At 44.8% G+C, this 27,593-nt stretch overlaps 2 protein-coding genes across 8 annotated transcripts in view; one reads left to right on the top strand and one right to left on the bottom strand.

Annotated features, from left to right (window-relative positions):
• Positions 1-27,593, bottom strand: part of LOC107374282 (gamma-aminobutyric acid receptor subunit pi) — a 183,019-nt gene that overhangs the window by 20,476 nt on the left and 134,950 nt on the right. For all 7 annotated transcript variants that reach the window (XM_070542265.1, XM_070542263.1, XM_070542260.1 and 4 more), the window contains 2 exons: positions 14,780-14,862; positions 5,291-5,428 (listed from right to left, as the gene is read on the bottom strand). In XM_070542265.1, coding sequence (XP_070398366.1) covers positions 5,291-5,428; positions 14,780-14,862 — 221 coding nt within the window. The remainder of the gene's footprint in view (positions 1-5,290; positions 5,429-14,779; positions 14,863-27,593) is intronic.
• LOC139062063 (uncharacterized) lies at positions 25,566-27,282 on the top strand. The gene is made up of 2 exons (XM_070542267.1): positions 25,566-27,170; positions 27,251-27,282. Exons 1-2 carry the CDS (start codon positions 25,730-25,732, stop codon positions 27,265-27,267), a joined length of 1,458 nt encoding a protein of 485 aa, XP_070398368.1. The 5' UTR covers positions 25,566-25,729; the 3' UTR covers positions 27,268-27,282.

Here is a 27,593-nt window from a genome sequence, read left to right as displayed (position 1 = left end):
TTTCACTAACCACGAGTCTCTCCATTACAGGATGGAGTTCCTCTGGATCTTCTGCATCCTCTTTGGATCAACGGCAGCCACTCCATCAGCCATCATTAAACCGGGACCACCAACCAGGATGGTCCTCCAAGACAACCCCGGATTGTTGATCACACACTGCCGCATTCATACGCAACGTATCGTTGTCCGTTTGGACCCGTGGGACGTCTATCACAAACACGTGATACCGGCCCCTCCTCCTCACAAGTCCATTATTGGTACTGTTCAACATGCCAAGCGCACCACCGCTTACATGTTGGCACAACTTCAAAAATTTATAGTCACTGAAGATGACCTCGGAGAAAATAACCGCCCAAAAAGGTTTCTAGGTGGACTCATCGCTGCGGTGTCCGCGGTGGGTTCCCTCTTTTCAGTTGGACTTTCGGCGGCTAACACGATTAGTCTTAAGACTGTCCAACGACACATTGCCGAACTCCAGGATGAGATGCCAGAGATCCAGGGGAACCTCCTCCTCCTAGACCGCAAACAGGAAGCTCTTACTAAAACCTTACAGGGTACTCTTGTAACGGTCAACCTACATTCTGCTCTGATTAATGAATCTCTACGTGCAATCAAGACTTTGTCTGACACCATACATCAGGATATTGTGTACACATGAGTGGTGAGAGATTTGATGCAGGACCTGCTCAGGGAAATTGGTTCTACTCTGGACAGCCTGGTTGAAGGTCGCATTCCTGCATATTTGGTACCAATGGATCTGCTCAAAGATGTTTTGACTGCTGCTACTCCCTCCACTGTACACACTTCACAAATCCACCTAGCGTACAGCCTAGGCAGTGCAATTCCCATTCACGTTGATGCAGAAAAATTAGAACTCGGTTTCCTGTTAAATGTTCCCATAATTGAGACACCTCACATCTATAGGCTTAAGTCCATGCTAAACGTTGGTTTTTGGAAAAACGGTAAACATTTCCACCTTAAAACTCCGAGCTTCCTTGCTTACCAAGATGCTGATAGCAAACTCTATCTAACTCCTAACTTAGATTTATGCACAAAAACCAAAGATATTTACTGGGTGTGTCTTGGTAACCCATTTGTCCGAGACGTTGCCAATTATCAATGCGGCCTCAGGAGCGATGCGCCCCTGCAGAATTGCCAAGCTACGGTCACGTTAAAAGATGTTGACATGGATACCAGAGTGGAACGTGCAGGTGACAGATGGCTTATCAGCACCCCAGTAGACTCGGCCCTTGTAACTTATGACCAGCATAACGTTGCCACTGAGTTACAACTGCCGAACCAAACCTTTTTCCTCTCAGTTCCGCCAGGTGCAATTGTACACCTGGAAAACCTGGCACTCCATCACCTCAACCTCGAACAGCATGATTCGGAGATTGAGATCATGGACGCTTTCCAGGGTTATAACTTTACCATCGATTTAGAAATTGACCAACAATTACTGATTGAAGGAACCAAACTTGTTAAGTTCACACAAACCCCGCGTGAACTTACTTTGACGCCCATGAATAGATACCCAAGACGCTACATTGACACAGATTATACCACCTTAATCAACATTGGTCGCCCTGGGGATGGGATGGCTCATCACGGCCGTGATAGCTTATTCCGCCTACAGGCGTGTTAAGAAACTCCAAGATAAGATGCACTTGCTCACCTACGGTGTGCCTCGTGACCGCGTTCGGGGAGAATCCAAGCGTGAATGTACCACACCTGTCTAAAGGGGGTGAGCAACATTTTCTTTATAATTTTGTAACCCTAAGAGTAGTTCTCACTTTAGTCTACCTCACATTTTTATCTGAGTGTTGCATTATGTCACATTCTTTATAAGCTACACACGGAATGTATGACCTAAGAATGTATTTTATGAGACCTCAAGGTTGCTATGAATTTTCTTGGATGTTATATGTTTTTTTTTTTTGGGTTTTCTGTATTTTTGTTTCGTACTTGGTCACATATTAACTAGTGGTTATGTGCCGGCCCAGCTCAGTCTGTCAATGACTCTGTCTGACGCACCAGCACATTGTAGTACCTCTTAGTTTTATGGTCCTTGTTTTAGCCCAAAGACTGTCCTGATCCACCCTTTGGACCAAAAAAGGGGGGAATCTTGGGACCACATAGGTCAATGCGCGTTTGCGAACTATGGACCTCGTACATCACCGCGTGCTCCATAAACTGAACTGTATGGCCGGCGGTGAGATGCCTTTGTGTCCCCTTGTGGAGTTAACCGCCCACCGACCTTCCTCCTTCTACACTACTACCTCTCGCATGGACGACATCATCATTGCGTACCACCTGCGTGAGTGGCTTCTTCTCATTATGCGCGTTGGGGACTATCCCGTTTCCTATCCTCTTTGTGCCTGACCAGGATCAAAGACCAAAGGCGCCAGGATCCAAGACAAAGAACAAAGACAAAGGCGTCCAAGGAGACCAACAACCTAAGGGACAAACCCACCTGTGCTTCCGACAATCAAGTCGACCTACGTTCATGAGGAACAAACCCATCTGTGCTTCCGACGATCGAGCTTTGGGCGCGATCCTCGAAACCAAAAGGGGGAATGTTGAGGGTCTGACCTCATGAGGAAATTACTATGCAGTGATTTTCTCCAAAATGACTGTGCTTAAATTGCTCTGAAAAGCAAATAATCACATCAGCGCCAAGAAACTTCATTTCCCATGATGCTTTGCACACAGAAGCATTGGTTGATGTCACCGCCTAGTACCAGAAACACGTTCTGCGCATGTGCGGGAAGCCGTGGAGCTTTTCCCGCGAACTAAGACCATAAATCTTCAGCAGAGACAAAGAAACCTGGTTCTTTTGCCCAGGATACCTGGCGGTAAGGACACGCTTGTCGAACGCTCCGACAACTTGAGCACGCGGAAGCTCTAAGTGCCCAAGTTGAGCCACGAAACCGCTGGAAGCCACTCAACTCCATCGGGACCTGACTGGGAACGAGCGGAGCTCCATTCAGCTCTCAGAGACGCTGTAAGTTGTCAAACTCAGCACAAAAGAAACTTCGTTCTCTTTGTGTCCAGCCCGTGGAGAAACACTCCCGGAGAACGCCAAACAACGGAGAAAGCATCAAACCGACGGATGACGCTGAAAACTGCGGAGAAAACGGAGAACCGTCAAATCAAACAGCTGGGGACGCCTTGCTGCTCATCTGGTGATCAGAAAACTCATTTTTCTCTCTCCTTTTCTTCTCCCGTTTCCTCTATAGTCCAGAATAAGCAATAAAACCGCGCTATTGCTTTAAAAGTAGCTTCGTGTTTTCCTCTTTCGTTCCCAAAACACGTCCGCCGGGTCATTTTGAAAGAATAAACTGCTTATTGATCATCGCTAATATCTTTAGTCGTCAGCTCTGGCCAGGCTGCCGACTCCTTTTAGATTAAATAATTTACAAGTGACCTTTTGTTGTTTGTTAACTTTTGAAGTGTTTGAGTTAAGTTTTACTGTGATTCTAAGCCACTAAGTGTTCGGGAAAGTAGAAAACTTTACACATCCAGGTCTCCTGTTGAATGCGAGGGGAGGGGAAGAGCCCCACACACACTCACAGCTCACTCCCCCCACCTACTCTGGGGAAACAAAGACCCATTCATCTCACACACACACACACACTCACTCACACACACCACACAAACACCTTGAACATTATTTTGAATATACATCCTTTTATTATATCACATGGTTATTATTCATTTATGCCACTGTTTATTCATTTGACAAATTGTTAATTAAACATTATAAAATTCAGATTTTCGTCTCCAGTAGCTTTGTTGTGTCGAAGAGAAGTCTCTGCTCCAAGGATTCTACGAACTTCAAGAAAGACTGATAAGAGTTTTGGATTCAATTTTTCCCCGGTTAAAGGGGAATGGTGCCCCGTATATCTAAGAATATCTTAATTAATTAATAAATCAGTAAATATTTACATATTTACAGAATTTATTGAAGAATCCAAAAGTAAGTTGAAGCTTACTAATTGTTCGCTCCTAATAACCCCAACAAAATTTACAAAAAAGCTACTCAATTACAGTAACGTGAGTAAATGTAATTCGTTACTTTCCACCTCTGGTTTTAACCAGACGTTAGCTCACTAGCTAGCTGCTAAGCTAGCCTCTAGGACAATGCTCTATTGCTTCGTGTTAAAGTCTCATCTTAACATATTCATTACTGGTTTCATGGAATTACATATTATTGCAGTTTATTTTAATAAGTTTGCTCATTTTTCAGGAATCTGTAGAAGATCAGAGACTTTGCAGCTACTGGAGCTAACATGTGTACAGCTAACTTGCTACAGAGGAAGCAGCGGAAAGCAGAGCCAACAGACTGTTTGCAGGTAAATACTTTTTTAGTGGAACTGCAGGATTTTTATGGTATAACTCAGACAGAATCTACATGAGCTATTGTGGGAAGACATTTAAACTACATTTACATACAGATACATGTATTTTTTATTCTATTTTACTTGGTTGGGCTAAACAAGTTCATAGTTCTGCCTGCTCCTTTTTCAGTCAAACGAATGGATTATATGACGTAACTCTGACTGAATAATCATCTAAGTGAGAAAATAAATGTCTTACCAGTATACAGATCTGACATTTGTCAGAGCAGGACAAATCAGATTCAATGTACTTTCTGTCACATGTGTTCTGTATTCTCCATCAGAGGAATGCTATCCAGGACAGATAATCAATATAATACATGCTTTTAATTATTTAAATCTTTACATTAAATATATATTTTTGTCTAAAAGCTATTTCTTTTGTTTCTTAGTTGTTTTTTTTTCTTTTTAGATTGAAAACTGCTGCATTGCATTACAATGGAAGTGCAACACGGTCACATGCATCAACTGCAGCTGGTGAGTTAAGACACACCATAGTGTACCCAAAGTACACTGCAGACAAGAGTTGTAAGAAAATATCAATATGGCAATATACCGCGATATATTTTTCCAGTGATATTGCCTGGATTTTCAAAAACTGTGTCTCTAAAATATCTATATGGCAAGATGTGGTAATATTTTTTCCGGATATATTACATCAATTTTCATAATGGGTGTATCTAATTTTTGGAAGAATGGGGTGGGGTGGATATGTCCCCTTTAACTGTCCCCTTTAACAAACACGAAATAGTAAGAACTCCGATCAGATCTGATGGGTTTGTGTTGTTATTTACATGTTGTCTGACGTTCTGGAGTTCTTTATGATGACCAGGCCCTTCATTATTAAAGCACAACTATTTAAATATTAGCATTAATTAATTCATAAATACCAGTTTCATAGACCGCCTCGGAGACAGATGTGTAGTGGTCCTCCACGGTGTACTGAGCTAGCTGGAGAGTGTCCAAGCCACTGACAGACTCATTTCCTCGGGTCCAGTAAAACATGACATCATTAATGTTGTAACCCCCTTGGAGAGAAAAAGCAGAAAGGTTTCAGTTTCACAGTTAGAACATTGTTTTAATTGTCCTCACCCACAGATTACCCATGTTTGACTTGCTCTGTCTTTTACTGTTTTGTCCTGGTGGTGTCTACAGCAGCTCCCATCCATCCACATAACCCTAACCCGATACAGTGGCATGTTTAATGTTCCCACACCATGTTGGAGCCATCAGTAAACCAACCATGCTGTGTTTGTTCTGTGGGAGGAGAACCCGGAGAAAACTCACGGAGGGGAAATAATGAGCTACACGGGCTTCTCTCTCACCCGCTCCTGTAAAATACCCAAAATGTTCTACATAACTGAGCTACGATGATGGTACACACCCACAAGCTGCTTTGGTTTCTAGTTGTGTAGAAATTGTGTTGCTTGTTTTCGGTAAAGCCTGCAGCGACATTAAGGGAAACAGCATGAAGCACCAGCAGCCCTTCTGAGCACAGATCAGTTAGAGGCGAAGCTGTTTGGAACTGCAGCCCGTGGTGGGAGGTGGATCTTTCATAATGCTCAATGTCTAAGAGGCGTTTGGGGAGTAAACAAGAGACTGTAGAATCATCTTGTCTTCAGCCACTAAAAATGACTTGTGTTACTATAGCAACCGGATTTGGGAATTACCTCAACCCTAATCCACCTAGTCTGAATATTCTGGGATTATTCACAGCATGACAAACAGGGATGCCATGGTATTAACCTGTTTTCCTACTCTGCTCACAATCCTGTTGTTATTTACATGTTGTAAATAACAACAGGTTGTCCTGTTGTTATATACCTGTTGTTATTTACAACAGTATAATCCTGTTGTTATTTACCTGTCGTAAATAACAACAGGGTTCTTGTTTGAACCAACAGGGTTGTTGTTATTTACAACATGATTGTCCTGTTGTTATTTACCTGTTGTTATTTACAACAGAATAATCCTGTTGTTATTTACCTGTTGTTATTTACCTGTTGTAAATCACAACAGGTAAATAACAACAGGACAATCCTGTTGTTATTTTCAACAGGATTGTCCTGTTGTTATTTACAACAGAATAATCCTGTTGTTATTTACCTGTTGTAAATAACAATAGGTAAATAACAACAGGACAGTCCTGTACTAAATAACAACAGGATTGTCCTGTTGTTTAGTGTTATGTGACTTTAGGTTATGATTATGCTGATAGTGTCTACATGTTAAAAAATAATACAAAAGTTCTCCACCAATTGTTGTGAAGCAGGTAAGAAAGCCCCGCTCCCAGTGGACCTCTATGGCTCAGGTTGACCTCCTATTAGAAACATGATTCTGAGTTTAAACGGGTCTCAGAAAGTCAGACGCTATGTGACTCAAACTTGTTTTGAAATATTTTGTTATTTTAAAGTTTGAGTTTTTTGAAGATTTTTCCAAAGTGCTTTTTTACAAACAAACTCATGTCATTCCCTAAGAGACTGAATTCATGTACAGGTTTGTGTCCCACTCACTCTGCTGCTATTACTGTGCCCATGGGCAAGACGCTTCACCCTCCTTGCCTGTTGGTGTTGGATTAGGGTCAGAGAGACTCGTTGGCACCAGTTTTGCTGAGTTTACTGTCAGGGACAGAGGGACACAGGTAGGTGGGTACCATGGTTACCTTAAAGATCTACCGTTTGTATCAAGGCAACCTTAAAGGATCACTGGTAGTTACCATGGCAACCTTAAAGGGCCACTGGTAGTTACCGTGGTAACCTTAAAGAACCACCAGTCGTTGGTAAATCCAATGAATGTGCAGCAGTTTCAACAGTTTTTAGTTTCTGCTTTCTCTGCGTGTCTAAACAACGAAGGTCAACATTATTTCCCACTCAGATCATAACGTTGTCAGGAAGTTTCTCATCAGCACCCTGCAGAAATGTTCTAATTACTAAATGTAGCATATTCATTTTTCTCTTTCATCCCTTACTTAAAGAGCAAGTCACCCCCAAATCAACTGTTTTTTTCTGATAAACTATATAAATGCGTGTCTAATCGTGCTGCAGACACGTGTAGTCAATAGTTTAGCACTTTTGTGCATTTTAGTTAAAATTTAAATTTTCTGCCTGAAACTGTCAGTGTTGTGCCGTTGTCAGGTAAAAACTCTTCACTGCATTTGAATTTAAATCTACCACCGCTATTGGCTAAGAGGTATGCTATGATGTAAACTGGTACATTATGATGTCACAATGTCGTGAGTGTGTGTATTTGTTAGTGGCTCCACCCTCTCGGTCTGCTAGGCAACAGCATTTGTTGCATTTTTCAAACATGAGGTGGGAGTGAAGTACGCTTCTTGTAAGGGGTGACTTGCTCTTTAAGAATGAGAGAAGTGCATCACTCTTACATCACATGATAACAGGCTCACCGTGCATATTGCACCGGGCCCTGAAGAGCTGCGTTAACCCAAATCATAGTTGGAAAAACAGGCGTGAAAATTTCATACGATCAAAGATGGCTCCGTTAAGCTGCATAGCAAATACCGGAAGGAGTGTTATTAGTGTTGTTTTCATTTGCATATTTACATTAGTCACAGCGATTTGATGAATCAGGCCACAGCTGGGTGCATTTTTTCTGATTTATCAGTAGAGGGAGTAAGAGAATAGGAAGTCAAGTTGGTTTTATTTGTTTGTTCTAAAGCTGGGATGCATCCATGTAAGCTCGTGTTTGGAGGGTTTTCATTTACTATAACTGTTCTTGTTTGAACCTGTGAAGTTTGCAGAGAAATGTGCCTAAAAAGGACAAAAGTCCCACCTGTCTCAGAGAGGAACTCACCACATCCCTGAGCCAACGCCTTGATCTGACTTCTCCAAATAGAGACCCACGATGAAAATGAAAATTGGGCGAGCGTTACTCTGAGGTGGGGTTTTCCCTCTGTGTCTAACTTATGAAACTGCGTCCAAATTCTGTCTGAGGGATTTTTGAATGAAAACAAAGGGAAAAAATGCTTCATTCTTCTGTCTTCTTTGCTGCCAGGACTCACTAAATATTTTAGCGAAATCTGGATTTGAACACCCCACACCCTCCCACAGTGACACTCTGGTTTAAGATCCTCCTGTGCAGCAGATCCAGTTTTGGCACAGCATTAAAAGGAACAAACTCTTGAATATACATTTTCCTAAGAGCAAGTGGGAGAGGGAGACTGAGGGAGAGGAAGGGAAGGAGAGGATAGATACAGAGGGAAGCAGGAAAACGAGCATGAAGGATGGAAGGGAAGGAAAGAAACGGCGACAAACGGGGAGAAGAAAACGTATGCAGATATTTAGCCTGAAATGATTGAAGCAGCAAAGGATCCATGCAGTTTAACCCTTGTGTGTCTTCTAGTCAGCTAAATGGCACCAGAGACAGAGCTAACTGTTGGAGTTGGCTCTGAGGCCCTGGTGGGCTTCCGGCCAGGTATCCGACTGAGCTTAGCTTGGTGGGCTGTCATGTAACAACAAGGAGTAAAATCAAGCTTAAAGATGGATTTCAGTGAGAAGGAGAGGGGCTGAGCAGCGCTCCAAGGTTGATTTTTCAGTTTCTAGTTAACATTTTAAATGGCAGTTTGTAAATTATTTCATTTAGGTCCCGTCTACTGATAAAAACCTCACAACAAATCCCCAAAACTCAAAAGATGGCGACCCATTTGTCATCCTTTAACTGTAATAAATAAATAAATAAATAAAAGCTAAACCAAAAGGAATCAAATTAGGTTATTAAACAACTGTTCCTAAATAAATGAACCAGCTGATTGGATTGAGGCACACACACACCACCACCCTTTCAGCGTAGTGGAGTATGATGGCGACTGCAGACAGGAAAAGTCTCTCTGAACCATCAGAACCAGAACCGGGATCAGAATGAATGGAGTTGACAAGCTAAATAAATCTCAGTAGGAACCATCATGCCAGCCCCTCGTGTCACAGGGACTCTAAAGGAGACTGACAGTTCTGGGAGCAGATCAAACAGCTAAACCATCAGAGAGGCAGCAAGTAAGATGTGGACGGCTCACCTGGTGGGGCGGGTCCAGAACGTGTTCCTGCTGCTGCTGTTTGGTGAACCTTGTTGTTGTTTAGGTTAAAGGTTGTTTCTAGAGGTGATTGTTCTCTACCTCAGATGTTTATGGTTCTTTATCTTCTGCTTTTACATCTTTTTGTATTTGATGGCTTATTCCAGAGCTGAGCTAATTAGCAAAGAAGCTAAATTTGGATTGGTGCTGGTTCATGGTGATGAAGAAGAAGAAGAAAATATCATTTCTATAGCACCTCTCAAAATAAAAATCACGAGGCGCTGAACAGTGTTCAACACCATCTGCGTACTTGTGTCAGGATTAAGGGGCTTTGCTAGTGATTGTGCTGTGATTCTGGATCTTCACCTGTAATATGTCAAACATAAGCCTGAGTCTGTTCAGTGCTTCATTGTTGTGTGGCTTGTTAACGTGTTGTTGGTCATGATGGTGGTGATGGAACACCTGGATGGTTTTCACTCTGGATGCAGAAGTTTGTGGCTCTTCCTTCTCTTTATGCTTTTGTGCATCTAATGGGCACAATACAAAATCTGTTTCCCAGACCATCATTTCAGTTCAATCATGCATTCAAATGTAGCATCATGAATATCCTGTTTTTGACCTAAAGGTCATGATGTGCTGCGTCTGCTCGAGCAGAGACATAAAGTCTCTGACACAAGCCTAATCTACATGAGATAGTGGCCAAGGTCTTTCATGCACTCTGCTCATCTAAACTGCTTCACCTCTGTTACAGCTCAAGACGAAGACGAAGAACTCTCTTGATAAACACATAATCAAACAACGTTTGTTATTGCTAATAATAATGTGAGCCCAATGTTCAATCAATCTGTGAAATGACAATGTTATTACTTGATATTAAAATCCTGTGATCAGTAGTATTTTACAAGTAATTATAATCTTGGACATTTGCACTAGACACTGATGACACGTAATGCTAAAGTCACACAACACATTTCCTTTTGTCTGATCCAATCAGAACCTTCGTTTCTGACGCGAGGCGTAGTTTTCTGTGGTGTTTGTATAAACCCTCTTTTGCATGTCAAATTCTGATTCGCCAGTAAACCAAAATATGACAATTATAAAAACTATTCCACTCCACCTTTTCTTTAGTTCAAAGCATTCTAGAGAAGCCTTGGACAGGCCATCCGGACTTCCTCTTCAGCCAAAAGAACCTCGACAAGCTGGATAAAATCTGTTGCAAGTTACACCTGACCACAGCGGTTCCTTCAGAATAAAAGCTGAACCTCACAACCCCTTCAGGGTCTCGCTGACGGCAATGATAACCTGTCGTGACCTGGAAGCATTCCAAGACCACTTTGGTCAGCACCAATGCTTTTCTACCGGCTTTGGTTCCAAGGAGGGTCCACGAGGACCCCGACATTCTTGATCTAAACAGAGGCTTCCCCTGGGTACGTAGACTGACAGATGGCGTCTCGTGTGTTATAAATCTTCAACTATAGTTTAGAGCGAAACATTCACGCCCACTCAGAACTAAATGCTTCTCCAGATCTGCTGGTTCTGAATAACATTCCACACATACACCATCATCTCACGTCTCATTCCACCTTAGTCCATCAGTACACAGTGTTTAAAGTTAGTCTTGTTTAAATTGTGTAGAAATAAATTTCTTAACTATTTTAAACCTGACTCTCTTTCTTCCATTGGAGTTAATACGAAGTGTCGCTTAATCCCTGCAATAAAAAGTTCTGATCTTCTGGTTAAAATAGTCAGTGGTCCATCAGATTGATATTTCATATTTCTATGGAATCTCACATTTTGTGGTTCATAAGTAAGATGTAAACTACCCATCATTACACAAAGTTTCACTAAATTATAGTCAGAATCTGTAGGACTTGGATCCCTGCTCCCCAGCATGTTCTGCTGGAGTCCAATCAATGCTCCCTGAACCACTTTTGAGTCTGAGCGATCCTGGCTCAGGAATGAGCCGTTGGTGAGGGAAAGAACACTGCTGATGGAAAAATCTCATGTGTGTGCGGAGTAGAGACTACACTCACCTGTACAAGCACAGACGCACGCACGCACGCGCGCGCGCACACACACACACACACACACACACACACACACAGTAGAATTACTAGCAAGAAGCCACCTGACCCACTGAAAAATGATCCAGCACACCTTTTATCCTCAGAGCTCATCGCCCTCCAGCAGTGAAGCACCTGATGCAGCTGCTCAATCCGCCGAGGTTAAAACCATCTTTAATCCTCATGTTTCAGTAGAAACTGGACATTTCTTTAGTCTATTTAATTAAAACCAACTGCTGAAGGTAAACGCTGTGTTTTAGCCTGCATCTGTTTGTCTTTCAGCTGAAGTACCATTGGAGGGTTATAACGTTTAACCCTTTCCTGATGTTTGATAATGCCTGTGGACATCCTGACTGGATTGCAGCACCTATTTGCTCCTTTAGATCTGATACAGACAGGAAGGATCCATACACCTTCATGGTGGCGCAGTGGTTAGCACTGTTGCCTTGCAGCACGAAGGTTGCAGGTTCGAAACTCGGCTGCGGCCTTTCTGCGTGGAGTTGCGTGCTCTCCCCATGCATGCGTGGGTTTCCTACGGGTACTCCGGTTTCCACCACAGATCACAACAAGCCCTATAGGTTATAAATTGTAAGTAGCTTTGGATAAAAGCGTCTGCCAAATAAATACACATAAACACCATCTTTTATGGTGGTATCTTATATGGTTTTTCATATAGTGCCTTCTAGCGTTCTACCCCCAAAGTGCTTTACAAAACAACCAGTCATTTATCCATTCACATGCAGGTGATGATGAGCTACATCGTAGCCACAGCTGCCCTGGGGTGGGGTACATTTCTCCCTTCCCCAGTTATTTATCACAAGAAGTTCACTAATGAGACAGTAAATCCTGGGTGTACCTGCATGGTGAGTCTAGAATGCCTCCAGGAAGGAAAAGTTCATTCCCGTTACACCACCAATCAGCTCCCTAATCTGAACAGAGAGGGTCTTTTCTAAAAGGGCCGGGAACGTTGACACAGTAATTCTACTAATCAAACTCAGCAGCTATCTGTGTGCAGGCTGCAAGCTGATAATGTGGTTATCCTGTGAAACGTAAAAGCCTCTGCTTCCGTTGGAGGAAACCAAACACACAGTGGCAGCAAAATCTCTCAGGCAGCAACAGCGCATTTCCCCTCGGCTCAACTCTGATGTTCCTGAGGCCAAACAGAAAAGGAGGCAGTTAATCCACATTCTGTTTATCTGTAATCTGGGGGTGTGTGAAGGACATGGCAGTGGACTCAGAGATTAAAAGTGCTTCAGTTGACTAAAATGGTTGTTTTCTTTGTGTCAAAGTTAAAACGTTTAAAGCTGTTGACAGCCAGCAGATCACACTTAGTGAAATGCACCAAAGTTATTAAATTATTACTTTTAAAATATACATGGTGTCAGCGCATGTCGGTGAGTGAAGCAGATGCAAGGATCCACATGCGGGTGAGGGAAGCAGGCAGGCAGACAAACCAGCATGAGTAAAAGTATTTAATGATCACACGGTGGACAATGAAACAATGATCCACAAAGAGACACAGAACTGAAGGGGCTTAAAAACAAGAGGGCTGGGAGCTTGGGTGATTGGAAAACGAGGGGCAGGTGGGAGCAATTATAAGAGACGCAAGCTGAACCAAATGGGGAGACAGGACATGGTGTGACTTCTGGTCCAGGGGCGTCGGCTTCTGGTCCGGGGGCGTCGGCTTCTGGACCGCCGACTTCCGGACCGCCGACTTCTGGACCGGAATTGTCGACTTCTGGAGTGGAGGCGGAGCAGCTGCAGGAGGAGCTGCCATCTTCTGGACTGGCCGGCCCAGGGGAAGAGCCTCTTGGGTCACTGCCGGGACCAGAGCGGACCGAACTGGAGGCGCCAGAAACTAGGAGAGCAGGGAGGACAGACCGTCCAGCTGGAGCTCCTGGAGACTGAGGGTCTGATGGAGTTGGGCCAGCTCAGCTCGGAGACCGGCGAGCTCTGCTGGGTGGACCGCGGGCTCGCTCCTCTTGCCCTGAGACGAGGGAGCTGCTGACTGGACTGAAACCTTCTCCTGATGATTCGGGGAGGATAGGGTGTCCAGGTGGGACTCCTGGAGGCTGACGAGCTGACGGATCCGGCCAAGCTCTGCCTGGAGACCGGCGAGCTCTGTCAGCTGGGCTGTAAGCGTGGTTCCTCCGCCTGCAGATGACGGAGGTGCTGATTGGACAGGAGACGGGACTGCTGGTCTGACTGGGGGCGGGTCCAAGCTGGTGCGCCAAGCCAGGGCAGCGGCGAGCTCGCGACTCCGTCTGGGACACAGGGTTGCAGTGGAGCCCGGCATCCTTCCCCACACCGTGGGCCAACTCCGGGGGAGCACACAGTCAGTCTGGTGCCCACGTAACAGGAGCAGTCTGGCAGCGTCTCCCGGTCCAACCTCTCATCTGGCTCCGGGAGGGTGGAGAGGATCGCCGAGGCTGAAGTTCGGTGGCGGCGTCTGCGGCGAGGCGACGCCGGAGGAGGAAAAGCCGGCCGGTGGTCCTAGGAGAGAAATTGGAGCAGGTACTCCCAGGGGAGAGTCTCCCCGCTGGATCCTTTAGTGGGGTGGATCATTCTGTCAGCACGTGGCGGTGAGTGAAGCAGACGCAAGGATCCACGTGCGGGTGAGGGAAGCAGGCAGGCAGGCAGACAAACCAGCATGAGTAAAAGTATTTAATGATCACATGCTGGACAATGAAACAATGATCCACAAAGTGACACAGAACTGAAGGGTTTAAATACACGAGGGCTGGGAGCTTGGGTGATTGGAAAACGTGAGGCAGGTGGGAGCAATTAACAGAGATGCAGGCTGGACCAAATGGGGAGACAGGACAGGGTGTGACACATGGGGCCCGCCTATTGAGTACCGCTGCTCTAGACTGTCTCAAACGTATTTTTATTGTTTTGTAGGTTTTGTGTTTGATTTTTATTTATCAGTTTAATTTAATTTAAAACAGATATAAAGTTTAAAGGATCATTTTAATCAAGTAGTTGTAGTTATTCATCTGCTGTAAAGACCAATCCCACATGATCTTGTTTCTAGAAACTCCACCTACCTTGAGTGATGTCACCAGTTGGTGCGGACCTTACCGCGGATACATAAGTTCCCGTTTAAAGTCCTGATCATCAAAGTAGCAATGAGACGTACGTATAAATAAACCCATACCATAGTATACAATAAGAAGGATAATGCTCACACACACACACACACACACACACACACACACACACACACACACACACATACACACACACTCCTTGGAGCAGCTAAACTTCCTGCATTAGGAATGATGCACACTTACAGCTCTCTAGTTGCAGCGTGCAGGTCTGCTTGTCCATGGGATACTTCGTCAGATCCATGTTGCAAGCCACTGTAGTGGTAATCCTGGAGAAGAAAGATCAGGTCACCTAAAAGTAAATTCATGAAACCACACTTAGTTCATAAAACTGATTTTGGGTCGCGGGGGCAGTAGCCTAAGCCAAGACACCCAGACTTCCCTCTCTCTTCCGCCACTTGGGCCAGCTCTTTCGGTAGAATCCCAAGGTGTTCCCTGGCCAGGTGAGAGACATAGTCCCTCCAACGTGTCCTGGGTCTTACTTTAGGTCTACTCCTGATTAGACTTGCCCAGAAAACCTTACCAGAAAGGCGTCCAGGAGGCATCCTGACCAGATGCCACCTCAACTGGCTCCTCTCGATCTGGAGGAGCAGCAGATCTACTCCAAGCCCCTCCTGGATGACCGAGCTTCTCAACCTATCTCTAAGGGAGAGCCCAACCACCCTGTGGAGAAAACTCATTTTGGTCGCTTGCATCTGCAATCTCGTTCTTTTGGTCACTACCCAAAGCTCGTGACCATAGGTGAAGGTAGAAACGTAGATCTACCGGTAAATTGAGAGCTTTGCCTTCTGGCTCAGCTCTCTATTCACCACGACAGACCGGTACAACACCCGCATAACTGCAGACGCAGCACCAATCCACCTGTTGATCTCATGCTCCAGCTTCCCTCATTCGTGAACAAGACCCTGAGATACCTAAACTCCTCCACTTGGGGCAGGACCCATCCCTGACCCGGAAAAGGCATTCCACTCTTTTCTGACTCAACACTATCACATTCTGATGAAGCCAACAGGACCATATAATCTGCAAAAAGCAGAGACTCAATCCTCAGGCAACAAAAACAGAACCCCTCAACACCTTGGCTGCTCCTAGAAATCCTGTCCATAAAGGTTATGAACAAAATTGTGACAAAGGCCAGCCTTGGAGAAGCCAACTCTCACTGGGAACGAACCTGACTTACTGCCGGCAATGCGGACCAAGCTCTGACACTGGTCATACAGGGACTTAACAGCCCGTATCAGAGGGCCTGGTACCCCATACTCTCGGAGTACCCCCCACAGGCCCCCCAAGAAATGCGGTCAAACGCCTTCTCTAAATCCACAAAACCACATGTAGATTAGTTGGGCGAACTCCCACACACCCTCCAGGACCCCCTAAGGGTATAGAGCTGGTCCAGTGTTCCAAGGCCAGGACGAAAACCACATTGCTCCTCCTGAATCTGAGGTTTGACAATCCGCTGGACCCTTCTCTCCAAAACACCTGAATAGACCTTACCAGGAAGGCTCAGAAGTTTGATCCCCCTGTAGTTGGAACACACTCTGCGGTTCCTCTTTTTAACCCCCAGAAACCCAAATATAGAAAAAAACTGCAAAATCTTTTTCAACCTTTCACATGTTGTTCTAGGAGGCTTGTGATGCACAAATCAGTGTTTTTTTTATTATGATATTTTAGTAACTTTTGGGGGGCATGTTGTAAAATTGCAACAATGGGCCTGTAGGGTAGCAGAATTTCATTGAAATCACTCACACTCTGAACACATGTAAGTGACAATTAAAAGTTTATTTGTACATTACTGCGCATAAAGGCCAACCGAAGTGTATGTATCTACACAATATCAATGGTTTAAGAGAAAAAAAATTTTTTATGAACAATTTATTACAAAAAAGGACTATTTGAACCAGGCTCTATGTGGAAATTCTGAAGGAGAAAACACACATAAATGTGCAGGTTTCATTTGTTTGATTCAATTGTGGTAGTCCCAAAAGCAGTTATTTTTGCTCTGAAAAGCAGAGGCGGACATTGCACTTCTTGCAAAGCGTGTTTGTGTAGCCTTTAGCACAGTTTCTGCACCATCCTCTGTCGACTTTGATGGGAAAATATCCGATCATGTCCTTGCGAACTTCCTTTGGAGGGTGTGCATTTGACTTCTTGGGCATTTTGGCAGCTGGAGAACCTTCATCTGTGAACAGCCTGTTGTGGGAAGTCAATGTGCTCCCCCTCAATGACACTGGGCTTGAAGATGGTCGCCCTCGCTTTGGCACTGATACACCTGTGCCAATCAAGAGAAGAGATGATGCCAACTGGGCCTGAAAGTCTCTTGTTTAGCACCTGTTTCTTTGGAATATGCAAGGCATTGCAGTCCCTTTTGTACAGGAGCCAAGCATTGATCACAGCTAGGATAATGGTGTGCCAGAAGATATAAAGGTACCAGCGGCAGGACTTCAGTGGTAACTTGTATTTGAAGCCCCATGGGTTTGGCTTGCCACACATGTACTGTTTGATGCTGCTGAATTTCCCCCTGAAAGGGATCATCATTTCATCAACAGTTATGTTCTTCAGGGACCACCTTTAGGCATTTCTCTCCGAAAGCATCAAGCCATGGTCTGAGTTTCCAGAGTTTGTCAGCATTTTGTTCCTTCTCAGACACAGTTAGATTGCTCACAAAATGTTATGATTTCAACAGAGACTGGAATCTGTTTCGTGACATTACATCTGAGATTGGACTGTATCGTGTGTCTGCTTCCCGGTACATGCGAATGCCAGGCATTTGGACAAGGCCCATCTTCAGATACATGCCAATCATCTGCTCTATCTCCTTTGTGTTGGTGTGTCCTTTCTTCTGAACACTGTACTGATTAGTGTTATCTGCCAGAGCCTTGATCATGTCCTCTGTCACAAACTTCTGAAAGTACTCCAGTGGTCCGCAGAGGGATTGGACACCATTAGTGACATCCTGACCAGAAAAATCAGTACTGGGACTGATGAAATTCTTTTTCAGCCAGCGATACCTGTCATGGCACATGGTCCGGGAATCAGAATGCCCTGCTTCTGTTGGGATGATGTGAACATCAGATGTTAGTTGGCCATTGGGTAATTTATTTTCCTTGTCCACTTCACAGATAACTTCATTCTCCTCTTCATCATTTGAATCTGATTCAAATGACATTTCCAAGTCACTGTCTCCATTCTGGATGGCTTCAATAGCATCCTGGACACAGTACCTGATGTGGCTTTTCCTGGTTTCAGGCATGCTGAAAGTTACAATAGCAGATTAGTTTCCAGGCCAGGTAATTGCAATGCAAATTAATTTTAGATATGCCAACACAAAAGATTCACACATTCCAGAGATCAGCAATTGTATCAGTTGCTCCCTTTGTCATGCTATGAGCACTTACACCCCTACTTCCCAGAACATTATCACCTTATCATTCAAAAAGCAGCTATTTGGCCAGCCAAGCAGAACCCAGGAAAAAGAAAACCAGCACTATAGTATATTGCAAATTATGCCACATAAATCTTTCAATCCTAATTACTAGTATAGTGCAACACATTATATTAGTACAACAAAAAGTTGTATTTTGATCCAACATCAAATTTGTAAAATATGTCAAAATTGTTGCAACATTAAAAACTGATCAAAAACATTACAAACTGATTAAATAGTAATATTTATCCTAGTATTTTCACCATCAAACAAGTGGAAAGTAAACTCCCTCAAGTGCAGGGTGCACACCCAACTTTTGCTACTCCTAAGACCCACTGTTGCAAAATTACAACATGGACAAAACAAGCTCAGAATCTCACATCATCAGTATATTCAATGATGTCATAAAATCTGTATGATCTACACACATCAATTATCACAGAAAAAAATACTTAAAGCTTTTTACTTACTTGAGTCTTGATTTCTCCTGTTGAAAACTACAAGATAATGTTCTCCAAAGCGGGCTCTCAGGTTGTTTGACTTCACGGCCAGATAAACGGGCCTATTTACACATTTTAACAGCCAATAGTGTTGCAGAACTGAACAATAGAGCTCCGGACCCCACGTGACTCTCAGTTAGTAGACGCCATATTGGCAGGTAAAAGAAGCTAAACAAACATGGATCTTAACCATGAACGTGAACGGGATCAGCTTGGATTTTACTTCGTCGGAGTTTACTTCACACTTTAAAACCGAAGAAATCGTTTTATATAGTCAGAAATTAAACAGAGTAAACATCTACGACCCTTACCGTGCCCCTGGGATACTTTTTAAAAACGCCAGAAGCTGTCGGAGCGGACTTCTTACCGGACCTAGCCGGGGAACCCCTTGGGATTTACCTGGAAGAGCTGGCTCAGGTGGCTGGGGAGAGGGAAGTCTGGGCCTCTCGACTACTGCCCCCGTAACCCGACTCCGGATAAGTGGATGAAAATGGATGGATGGATGGATGGACAAATAACAGATTTACACGTAAGTAGTTTAAATAGAGTGCTGTGCTGTTTGAATGTATAAACTGAACGCCAAGAGAAATCAATAGTTTGATTTTTTTTTTCCGTGAATAAAATAAATATGTCAGGCAGGAGCGTCTCAGGATCTGTCTGAGATCTGTCTCGGTGAGACAGATAATAGCAATCCAAAGTGCTTTTTATGTGTGATCTGACAATTGATCAACCATTGCTTAAAAATTAAATACAGCTTAGCTGGTTAATTGCTGTGATCATAAAACACGTAAACGGCAGCACGCAGAAATCACGAGGCACAGTTTTACGTGATGTTTACTTGTTGCTATAAGTAATAAGACAGAAAAAGCCACGCCAAAATAAGTTTAGGAAGCCCACTAAGAATCGTAATAAAAGCATTTAAAATAAATACCATACACAGTTGAGGAAACGTTGGTTTAAGTACCTGATATGAAGCGCCCGCTGCATAAGCGCAAACCTTTATTCTCGGGATCCCACAGCTTCATTTCAGCCTGGTCACTAGCGCGTTTTATTACAACGATCCAACGTTTGCGGCGCTCCGGATCTTGGGGAATCCTGTAGATGGCTCATTCCTTATGTTGTCCGTGTCTGTTCTGCATCCTGGGGCACAACAGGAATCTACCATATTTCCTGTCTGATTGAGTTTTCTGACAATAACAAAAAGTCCAGCTGCTGGCTTCTACCTGCCAATATGGCGCCGTTTCGATTTGAACTTTTGCATGCCGGGAGAAGTGACGTCAACTCCCGGAGCTCTATAGGACCTATTAGCAATGTAAATGTGGTTTTAAAAAGAAAAAAATGGGGAAGGTTTATTTTTGTAGACTTAAATCTGATGTTGTAATATTACAACCATGGGTCTCTGGGGGTTAAATGGGGCACCACCACCCTAGTCTGCCAGTCCAGTGGGAACTGCCTCTGATGAGATATTGAAGAGTCACATCAATCAACACAGCCCTTCAACATCCAGAGCCTTAAGGAATTCCGGACGGATCTGATCCACTCCCAGAGCCTTGCCAACGAGGAGTTTTTTGGACCACCTCAGTGACCTCGGCCCCAAAAATAAGAGAGGCCAATCCAAAGTCCCCAGACTCTGCTTCTTCACCGGTGGGATTGAGGAGGTCTTCGAAGTACCCCGTCCACTGATCCACAACATCCCGAGTATTGGTCAGCAGCACACAGTCACTTCCATCACAGTGTGTTGGTAGCACACAGCTTTACCCTCCTGAGATGCCAGATGGTGGACCAGAATCTCCATGCAGAAGTCTCGCTCCATGGTCTCACTGAACTCCTCCCACTCCTGGGTTATTTCTTCCATGAACAACTGAACCGCATTCCACTTGCCAGTACCCATCAGCTGCCTCTGGAGTCCCACAGGCCAAAAAGACCCGATCGGACTCTTTCTTCAGCTTGATGGCATCCCTAACTGCCAGTGTCCACCAGCGGGTTTGGGGGTTGCCGCCACAATCCATGACATGAACAGAAGTCCAGTAACAAAACACCGCTCAGATTCAGATCAGGGGGGCCTTCCTCCCAACCACACCTCTCCAGGTCTCACTGTCGTATCCCACGTGAGCGTTAAAGTCCCCCCAGCAGAACGAAGGAGTCACCAGAAGGAGTGCTCTCTAGCATCTCCTCCAAGGACTCCAAAAGGTGTTGGTAGTCTGAGCTGCAGTTTGTTGCATGAGCACAGATAACAGTCAGGACACACGTACCACACATAGGCGGAGGGAGACTACCCTCTCGTTCACCAGGGTAATGGGCAAAATCTATGCCCACCCCTGCTTGGCGCCTCTCAGTGGGAGCAACTCCAGAGTGCTAGAGTGTCCAGCCCGTCTCGAGGAAACTGGTTCTGCTGCCAGAGCCATTCATTAAGGCGAGTCCAACTATGTCTAGTCGGAACCTCGCAACCTCACGCATCAACTCCAACTCTTTCTCCACCAGAGAGGTGACATTCCACGTACCGAGAGCTAGCTTTTGTTGCTGAGGATCAGACCACCATGGTCCCTGTATTTGGCTGCCACCCGACACACAATGCACCCAACCACTTTTGCCCCTCCCACGAGTGCTCATGGAAAGGGGTGTCCTCTTTGGGCTGAACCCGGCCGGGCTCCATGGGTAAAAGCTCGGCCACCAGGCACTCGCCAACGTGCCACAACTCTAGGTCTGGCTCCAGAGGAGGGCCCTGGTGACCTGCGTCCAGGAGAGGGAACAAGATTTCCTTTTGTGTTGTTCATCTGTGTCTGTCGGCTGCACTTACTCTGATCCTTCATTTAAAGTCTAGGAATAAAAAACAAAATCATTGTAGGACTGAAACCGTTACCACAGAGTTACCTTTTAAATTCTGATAAACTCTAGAAATTAGTGCCTGTTAGTGTTGAAGACATGTGGAGGCATCATCTGGCTTTCACCACCTCCGTCCTCTGGTGAAAGAGGTGGGGAGAAATCCTCCCGATGCACGCACTGCTGCAGAAGTGATGGTAGTGTGCCCCCCAAGCCCCCACAATGCGGCTCTAAAATTGGTCCCAACCTGGAAATAAGAAAAATTGCAGTTCCACCCTCATCCGCTGGGGGCTGGTACCAGAAGCGAGCAAATCCTCATTGACTCCCATGTTAAAAATGCCATTTTTACAGCAGAAATAAACATGTTTACAGCCTGGTACCAAAACATGTTTTTTGTCTAAATTATCTAGTTTACACTCATGACAACTCTGAGGGGGGTGAATTTTTTTCTCACTCTTCTGTTTAAGTGTATTGAAAGCCTAAAATTCTGTATAATTAATGAGCATCCGACACACGTGACCGCCGCCTCAGACCCACGTGACAACAGAGCTAGCTCCGTGGAAAGGCCTCAGTACAGCCTCTGTCTCTCCTGGAAACTGTTTCGTGATTTTGAGTCTCTGTGCTTGTGAATTCTGTTTTGGATATTATTGGTGTAATTGTTGGACAAAATGACTTGCTGTGTTATTAATTCCACTAATAGACCGTCCAAGGGGTCTCCACTTCATTTTTTTTGGTAAGTTAAAATATATTTTTGTATTTAATGTCACTGCCGCCTTTAAACTAGCTGAGTTTATCGAAGTAGCTAGCTAACTATCATTTTAACATGTAGCATGTACTGTTTAACCATGAAATTTAGATGTAAAATACGGTAAAATAATTAATAGGGCATATGTCGATGGGTAAAACCCAGTGCATTTAATATAAAAATGGGTTGAAATCATTGAAATATGACGGAGCGCTTGGAGGGACACTTCTGTGTTCCATTCTTCCATCCGGTTCTCCCCAGCGGTCAGGCCGGTGCATGTCTGACCGATGTGGCGCCTAGCTGCTGCGCGGGCTGACCGCTCGTGGAGCTCTCGAACTCGGAGACAGATCTGACCGGAGAAATACTGCAGCTCGGTGAGTTGTTTGATAGTGCTTGGTGTTAGTCTCCATAAGTCTATAGGGCATACAGGGTTTCCCTTAAATCCCACCGCCACGCCGACAAGATCCCACGTTTTTTTGTTTTTGTTGGCGCTGTTTCCCGAAGAAGCAGCGGGAACTACTATGTTGTCGCTTGTGATCACAGCCAGTGGGCAGCAAGGATGAGCAGGCAGGGCAAGGTAAAGTTACAGCATAAGTTACTGAGTTTAAAATTAGAAAGGTAGCAGTGGATATAATGCTTTTTGGTTTACATGTTTCAGTAGCATTAAGATAAACGAGTGTTGATGATCTTGACAGGGTTTCCTCCAGTGCTTATTAGGCCAGGTTTTCCTCCCCCCACCAGGCATAGCATCACTTATTCATGTAAAATTTAGTTTCTCATGTCTGACTTTAACCGCATCTAATACTGTATTACGATGTGAGCGCAACAGCGACAACTTAAGATCGATGTGTGAGCAGCCTGAGAGGTCGGGTGTTTCATCTGAACCCTTAAAACCTCCAGCAGGCTATGCTGCACTATTGACGTGTTAGCGCGCGGCGCCAACAACTTAGCGACGTGACATGTCTTGGAGAAAGCGTAAAAACACGTTGGACGCTTCTTCTGAAGCGGGAAAATAACACCGCTTCTTAAGCAGAGCACGACGTCGCCTCGGCTCGTTCAAGGCCGAGCCGGACTGAGCTCGATAACATTGACCCAGCACAGCCACTGGGTCGTTGGAGCTGCCAACGGGCCTGCTGAAGGCCCAGCAAGTTTCATCAGACTTGTAAAGTTTCTTGTTTTTGCTGGGGACCCCTGTATTTTACCGCTCCCTCCTGCAGTCTTCCCCTATTACAATTTAAAATGATTCTGTAAACTCCGTGTATCAATTATGTAACGTGAGGAAATATGGGTTTTCTATCACAAAGGTGGTGTTGGACTCAGCTGTGTCAAAGCTGGGTCGCTGAGAACTTTCACCCACAGATTAAGACCTGAACGCCAGCGAGTCTGGGAGGAAACCATAACATCAACCACCTGCAGTCTACCAGAAGATGTGTTTACATGAGTTGTACCCAGACCAAGTCAAAACATAAAGTTTAAACTTCTTTTTCTTGATTTTAATGTTAAAGTAACCATTATCATTTTGCTCATTATAAATGTGTTTAATCAAATGAATGGTTCTTATGCTTTGGGGTAATTATAATGGATTAATGAATCCACACTTAAGTAGATAATGTTGAATGTTTGGTACTGACCTTCACACTCAAGCACACAAACATTCACACACACCTTCCCACAGTAAAATCCAGACACATTTGATGACGCACATGTTTTTGCTTTGAGAAGAGAGAGTTTTTGGTAAGTTTCAGTCTTTTGTGAACAGTTCGTGTTGGACAACGAGAGAGAACAGACCTGAAAACCAAAGGGGGGGCAGAGCCTGTTGGCTCGTTCTTCCCCCCTTCTCTCACGCTGTTTCTGCCACGCCAGGCAGAATAGCTGAACCGCAACTTCTAACGCAGACTCATTACCGAGTCTTTTGATTTCTGAGTGAATTAACTTAAGAAAGCGCGTCGACAAAACGCTTTACCATCAACGTGTACCGAGGGGCAACTCTGGACCGGGTCGCAGCGCATCTTTGTCTTCTTTGCCAGCCAAGGTGACCTGGATGAAACATCCTAAGGTGACGTCCCGGGTCCAACAGAGGGTCCGATTTTCGGTGAGGCAAAACACGACAGATAGCGTTTTGATGCATCTTTTCCACTAAACCTAAGTTTATTCAAACCATCACTTCACTCAGACACCTGTTTCTTCCTGAAGCAACATCAGATGCACACATGCATTCATCTCATCTCATGTTCAATTCTCACTACACTTGGCACCCACACGCATCCATAATCACATCATATCACTCTCAATCTTCATTCACCTACAGAAGGTCTATTTGAGCATTAACAGCATATCAACTGTTAAAAAGATTGTCCCACAAAGTTATCAATGTTGATTGTATTTCCTGTTTGTCAATTTCAAAATCATTAGTTTAATTTGAAGAATTAAAACTTTTAAACGTCAAACTGGTTTCCTCATTGAACTGAAACACAGACACTCAGATATTATCGGCAGTTTATGGATGAAAACAACCTTTGAGTCTTCTGAACAATATAACATTTGGTTATTGATTTATTAAAATTAATATTCCGAATTAATACGTAGCATGGTTTCTCTTCAATAAAAGAGCATAAATCCATAACGCTACATTTAATGGCGAGCGTATCCAGTCTTCTATATCTGCGATATGTCTGATTTCTTACATCTAAAAGCTACAAACAACGCTTTTCTCTGTGTTTCACTTTGATGTCTTATTTTGAACTTAACCGGAAATTGTTCCGCTCACTAAATTCTCCGACCTCAGAACCGAGACTAAGTTCTCGGACACCTTTCGTCTCAGTGTGTTGACACTGTGGGCGAGCTATTGTGGAAAATATCTCCATTGCATGAGCGACTTATAGAAGCCGAATCTAAACGGAATGCCCGTAGGCACCTACTGTTGCTTGATTGCACGGTAAACGTCGTAAGCCGGGTTATGGCCGTCACGCGTTACTGCATTCAGATTGCGTGCGCTTTTTAAACGGAATGCTCGGTGACACCTGCCGGAGCTTGACTGCTCGGTAAACGTCGTAAAGCGAGGCACAGCCGTTACGCGTTACTGCATTCAGATTGCGTACGTTTTTTTTAAAGTCCGTATTAAAAGTGGAGCGAGATGCCTACTTGTTAATCGGGAAAGTTTAAGTCTGGTCGCTACAGACAAAGAACGCTAGAACTAGCCGGAGAGCTAAGCTAGCGCCACAGTTAGACAAATAGGGCACGCGTCCCGTTAAATTGTCATCATTTCTGGCACAGTCAGTCTGTGTCCTCACAAAACCCGCATTGGCGGTGATTCTTGTAAATCGCTACGGTGTGTAGAATCTACATTTTGCTACGTTTGTCCGTCTGATACCAACACGGCAGCGTAGGGTTTGTTATTTTTTTTTTATTATTTTTTATTTTGGACCGGTGAACGGGTCGGCTTTCACAGCCTCCGTTGCTCGGTTCCATGCCTTTTTCTTCCATCTTGTGAAGGTGTGTGTATTCATTTCTCTCTCAACAATTCCTTATTTTACCCTGTGTCATTAAGTTAAGTAGGCTACGGTCAGTGAGACATATTAAGGAATCTGCCCGGAGTTTTACGTCGGCTCAGAAGGTAAAAACGCGAGTTGCTCTGAACTTAATGGGAGATGGACGAGACACGACAAAATCTTTCTTGCACTGTTACACCTGATGTAAGGTTCTCTGACGTTCTGCTTCCAGAACATGCCAAGACGCAGGAGACTGTTCACCGGCCGAGCATCGCTGGTCCCTCCGCCCGCCCGAACGGGCCCGTTTTAGGCGGGTGCCGCCGGTCGGGAACAGTGGGGACTAGTGGCTGCGGTTCGGTGCCAGCTGCACTGGGTCGGAGGTGGTTCTGGTCTGCACTTCATGTCGTGAATTCGAGCAGCATGCTGTTTACAGTCATAACGCTTTTTCTTTACCTTTGTTTCTTCCAGGGGGTCAAAAACCCACCATCAACATCAAGGTTTGAAATAAACAACACTTTCTCTGCTGCTTTTAAGCTGAATAAATCTCTTGAGCCTATGGTTAACCTCTCTGACAAACAGGTTGTGCTTAACCCTTTGGTTCCTAATGCTTCTCCTCTGTCATCCATGTTAAAGGCTGAACATCTCTCCAGCATGGGTGTGCAATCTTCAGGCTGTGATCCACCGCTTCAGTCAGAGGTCCGTTTTACTCGTCAGTCCGCTTCATGCACAAACCAGCTTCTTTATCGGGGCGTGATGGAAACGTCAGCCGCCGTGAAACGCTTGTGGTCTCCGGACGGAGCTACCAGGCCATTTGGGGGGTTTGTGCCCGGACATCTTGACCTTTATGTGAATGACCTTGTCACTTTTCAGTTTGTGACCTCTGCTAATACGGTGGCCAATTCTTTTCTCCTTTCACAGGGGTGTGACTTAGTCTCGGGCCTCTGTGCTCTCTTTCCTGTGATTTCTCTTACAGGTGACCACGACGACGCAGAAAACCCTGCGGTTTCCAGCAGTCCTGTGGTCAGTGGCGATATTAAAGGTGGCTCGGTGGTTGCTGCGCACACCTCTCTCACGGGCTCGGGAAGGCAACCCGGCCCGGGAGGTGTAGGTGCGTGCAGTGATGCTCTGCTCGGGGCCCCTCCTGACAAAGGAGGGGTGCTGAGTGGCTCTGAGTTTTCCGTTGCGGACTTCAACCGGTTCGGGGGAACGCCTCCTCCGAGCGGACGGGTCATTGCAGAACTCGACACTGACCTTCCTCCAATTCAGCTGACAACATTGACCTCCGACCCGGAGTTAGGTGCTGCACCTTCTACGGGGCGGAGTTCTAGTCAGTCTGTAAATACTCTGGTTAAACCGGGTTTATCTGATTCTGTGTGGGAACCTCCATCATTCTTGGGTATAAAGTATTCTTGGTTTCAGTTTTCAGGACAGACCATGTTCCTAAAGCTAGCGACATGTCTGTATCTGATTCTAAACATGGCTAGGTTTGCTTTGACACCCGTGACACAACCATCCTTGGATCACTCCTTTTCAGAACCTCCAAGTCCAACACCTCCAGGTCTTTGGACATCTGAACACCTACTCTTTCAGCACGATTCAGGTGACACTGTGCATCTTCTTGGTAATAGAGCTTTTAAGAGCTTAAGAACTGTTCTTTGTTATGCTTCTCCTGTCTCACAGACACGGCATACGTTTGAGAAACAAAAGGGGGGTGGGGAGCCTCCTCCCGCTTTGCGAGCATCGGTTTCGCATTTCCAGTTCACTACCATTTCTGATCACAACAAAGTCGCCTCCGTAAAGCTGCAACACAACTTTGAGCAGGTAAAATCAGGTTCTGATCTAACGGCTAAACCATCAGCTTCGCTCCAGTTCCAAACGGAACCCTCAGGTAAATTCAAACAAGTTTCCCTGTGGGTTCGTAACACCAGATACAAACAGTTTGATAACCAAATCGCTTATGAGCCTGCTCCCACAGATACGTCCAAACTCGTGTCTCTGTGGGTCCGCAATACCAGATTCAAAA

Source organism: Nothobranchius furzeri, chromosome 12 (genome assembly GCF_043380555.1).
Source record: "Nothobranchius furzeri strain GRZ-AD chromosome 12, NfurGRZ-RIMD1, whole genome shotgun sequence".
Taxonomy (NCBI): domain Eukaryota; kingdom Metazoa; phylum Chordata; class Actinopteri; order Cyprinodontiformes; family Nothobranchiidae; genus Nothobranchius; species Nothobranchius furzeri.
Note: the sequence above shows the minus strand (reverse complement) of the source record. Positions and strands in the feature narration are given on the sequence as shown.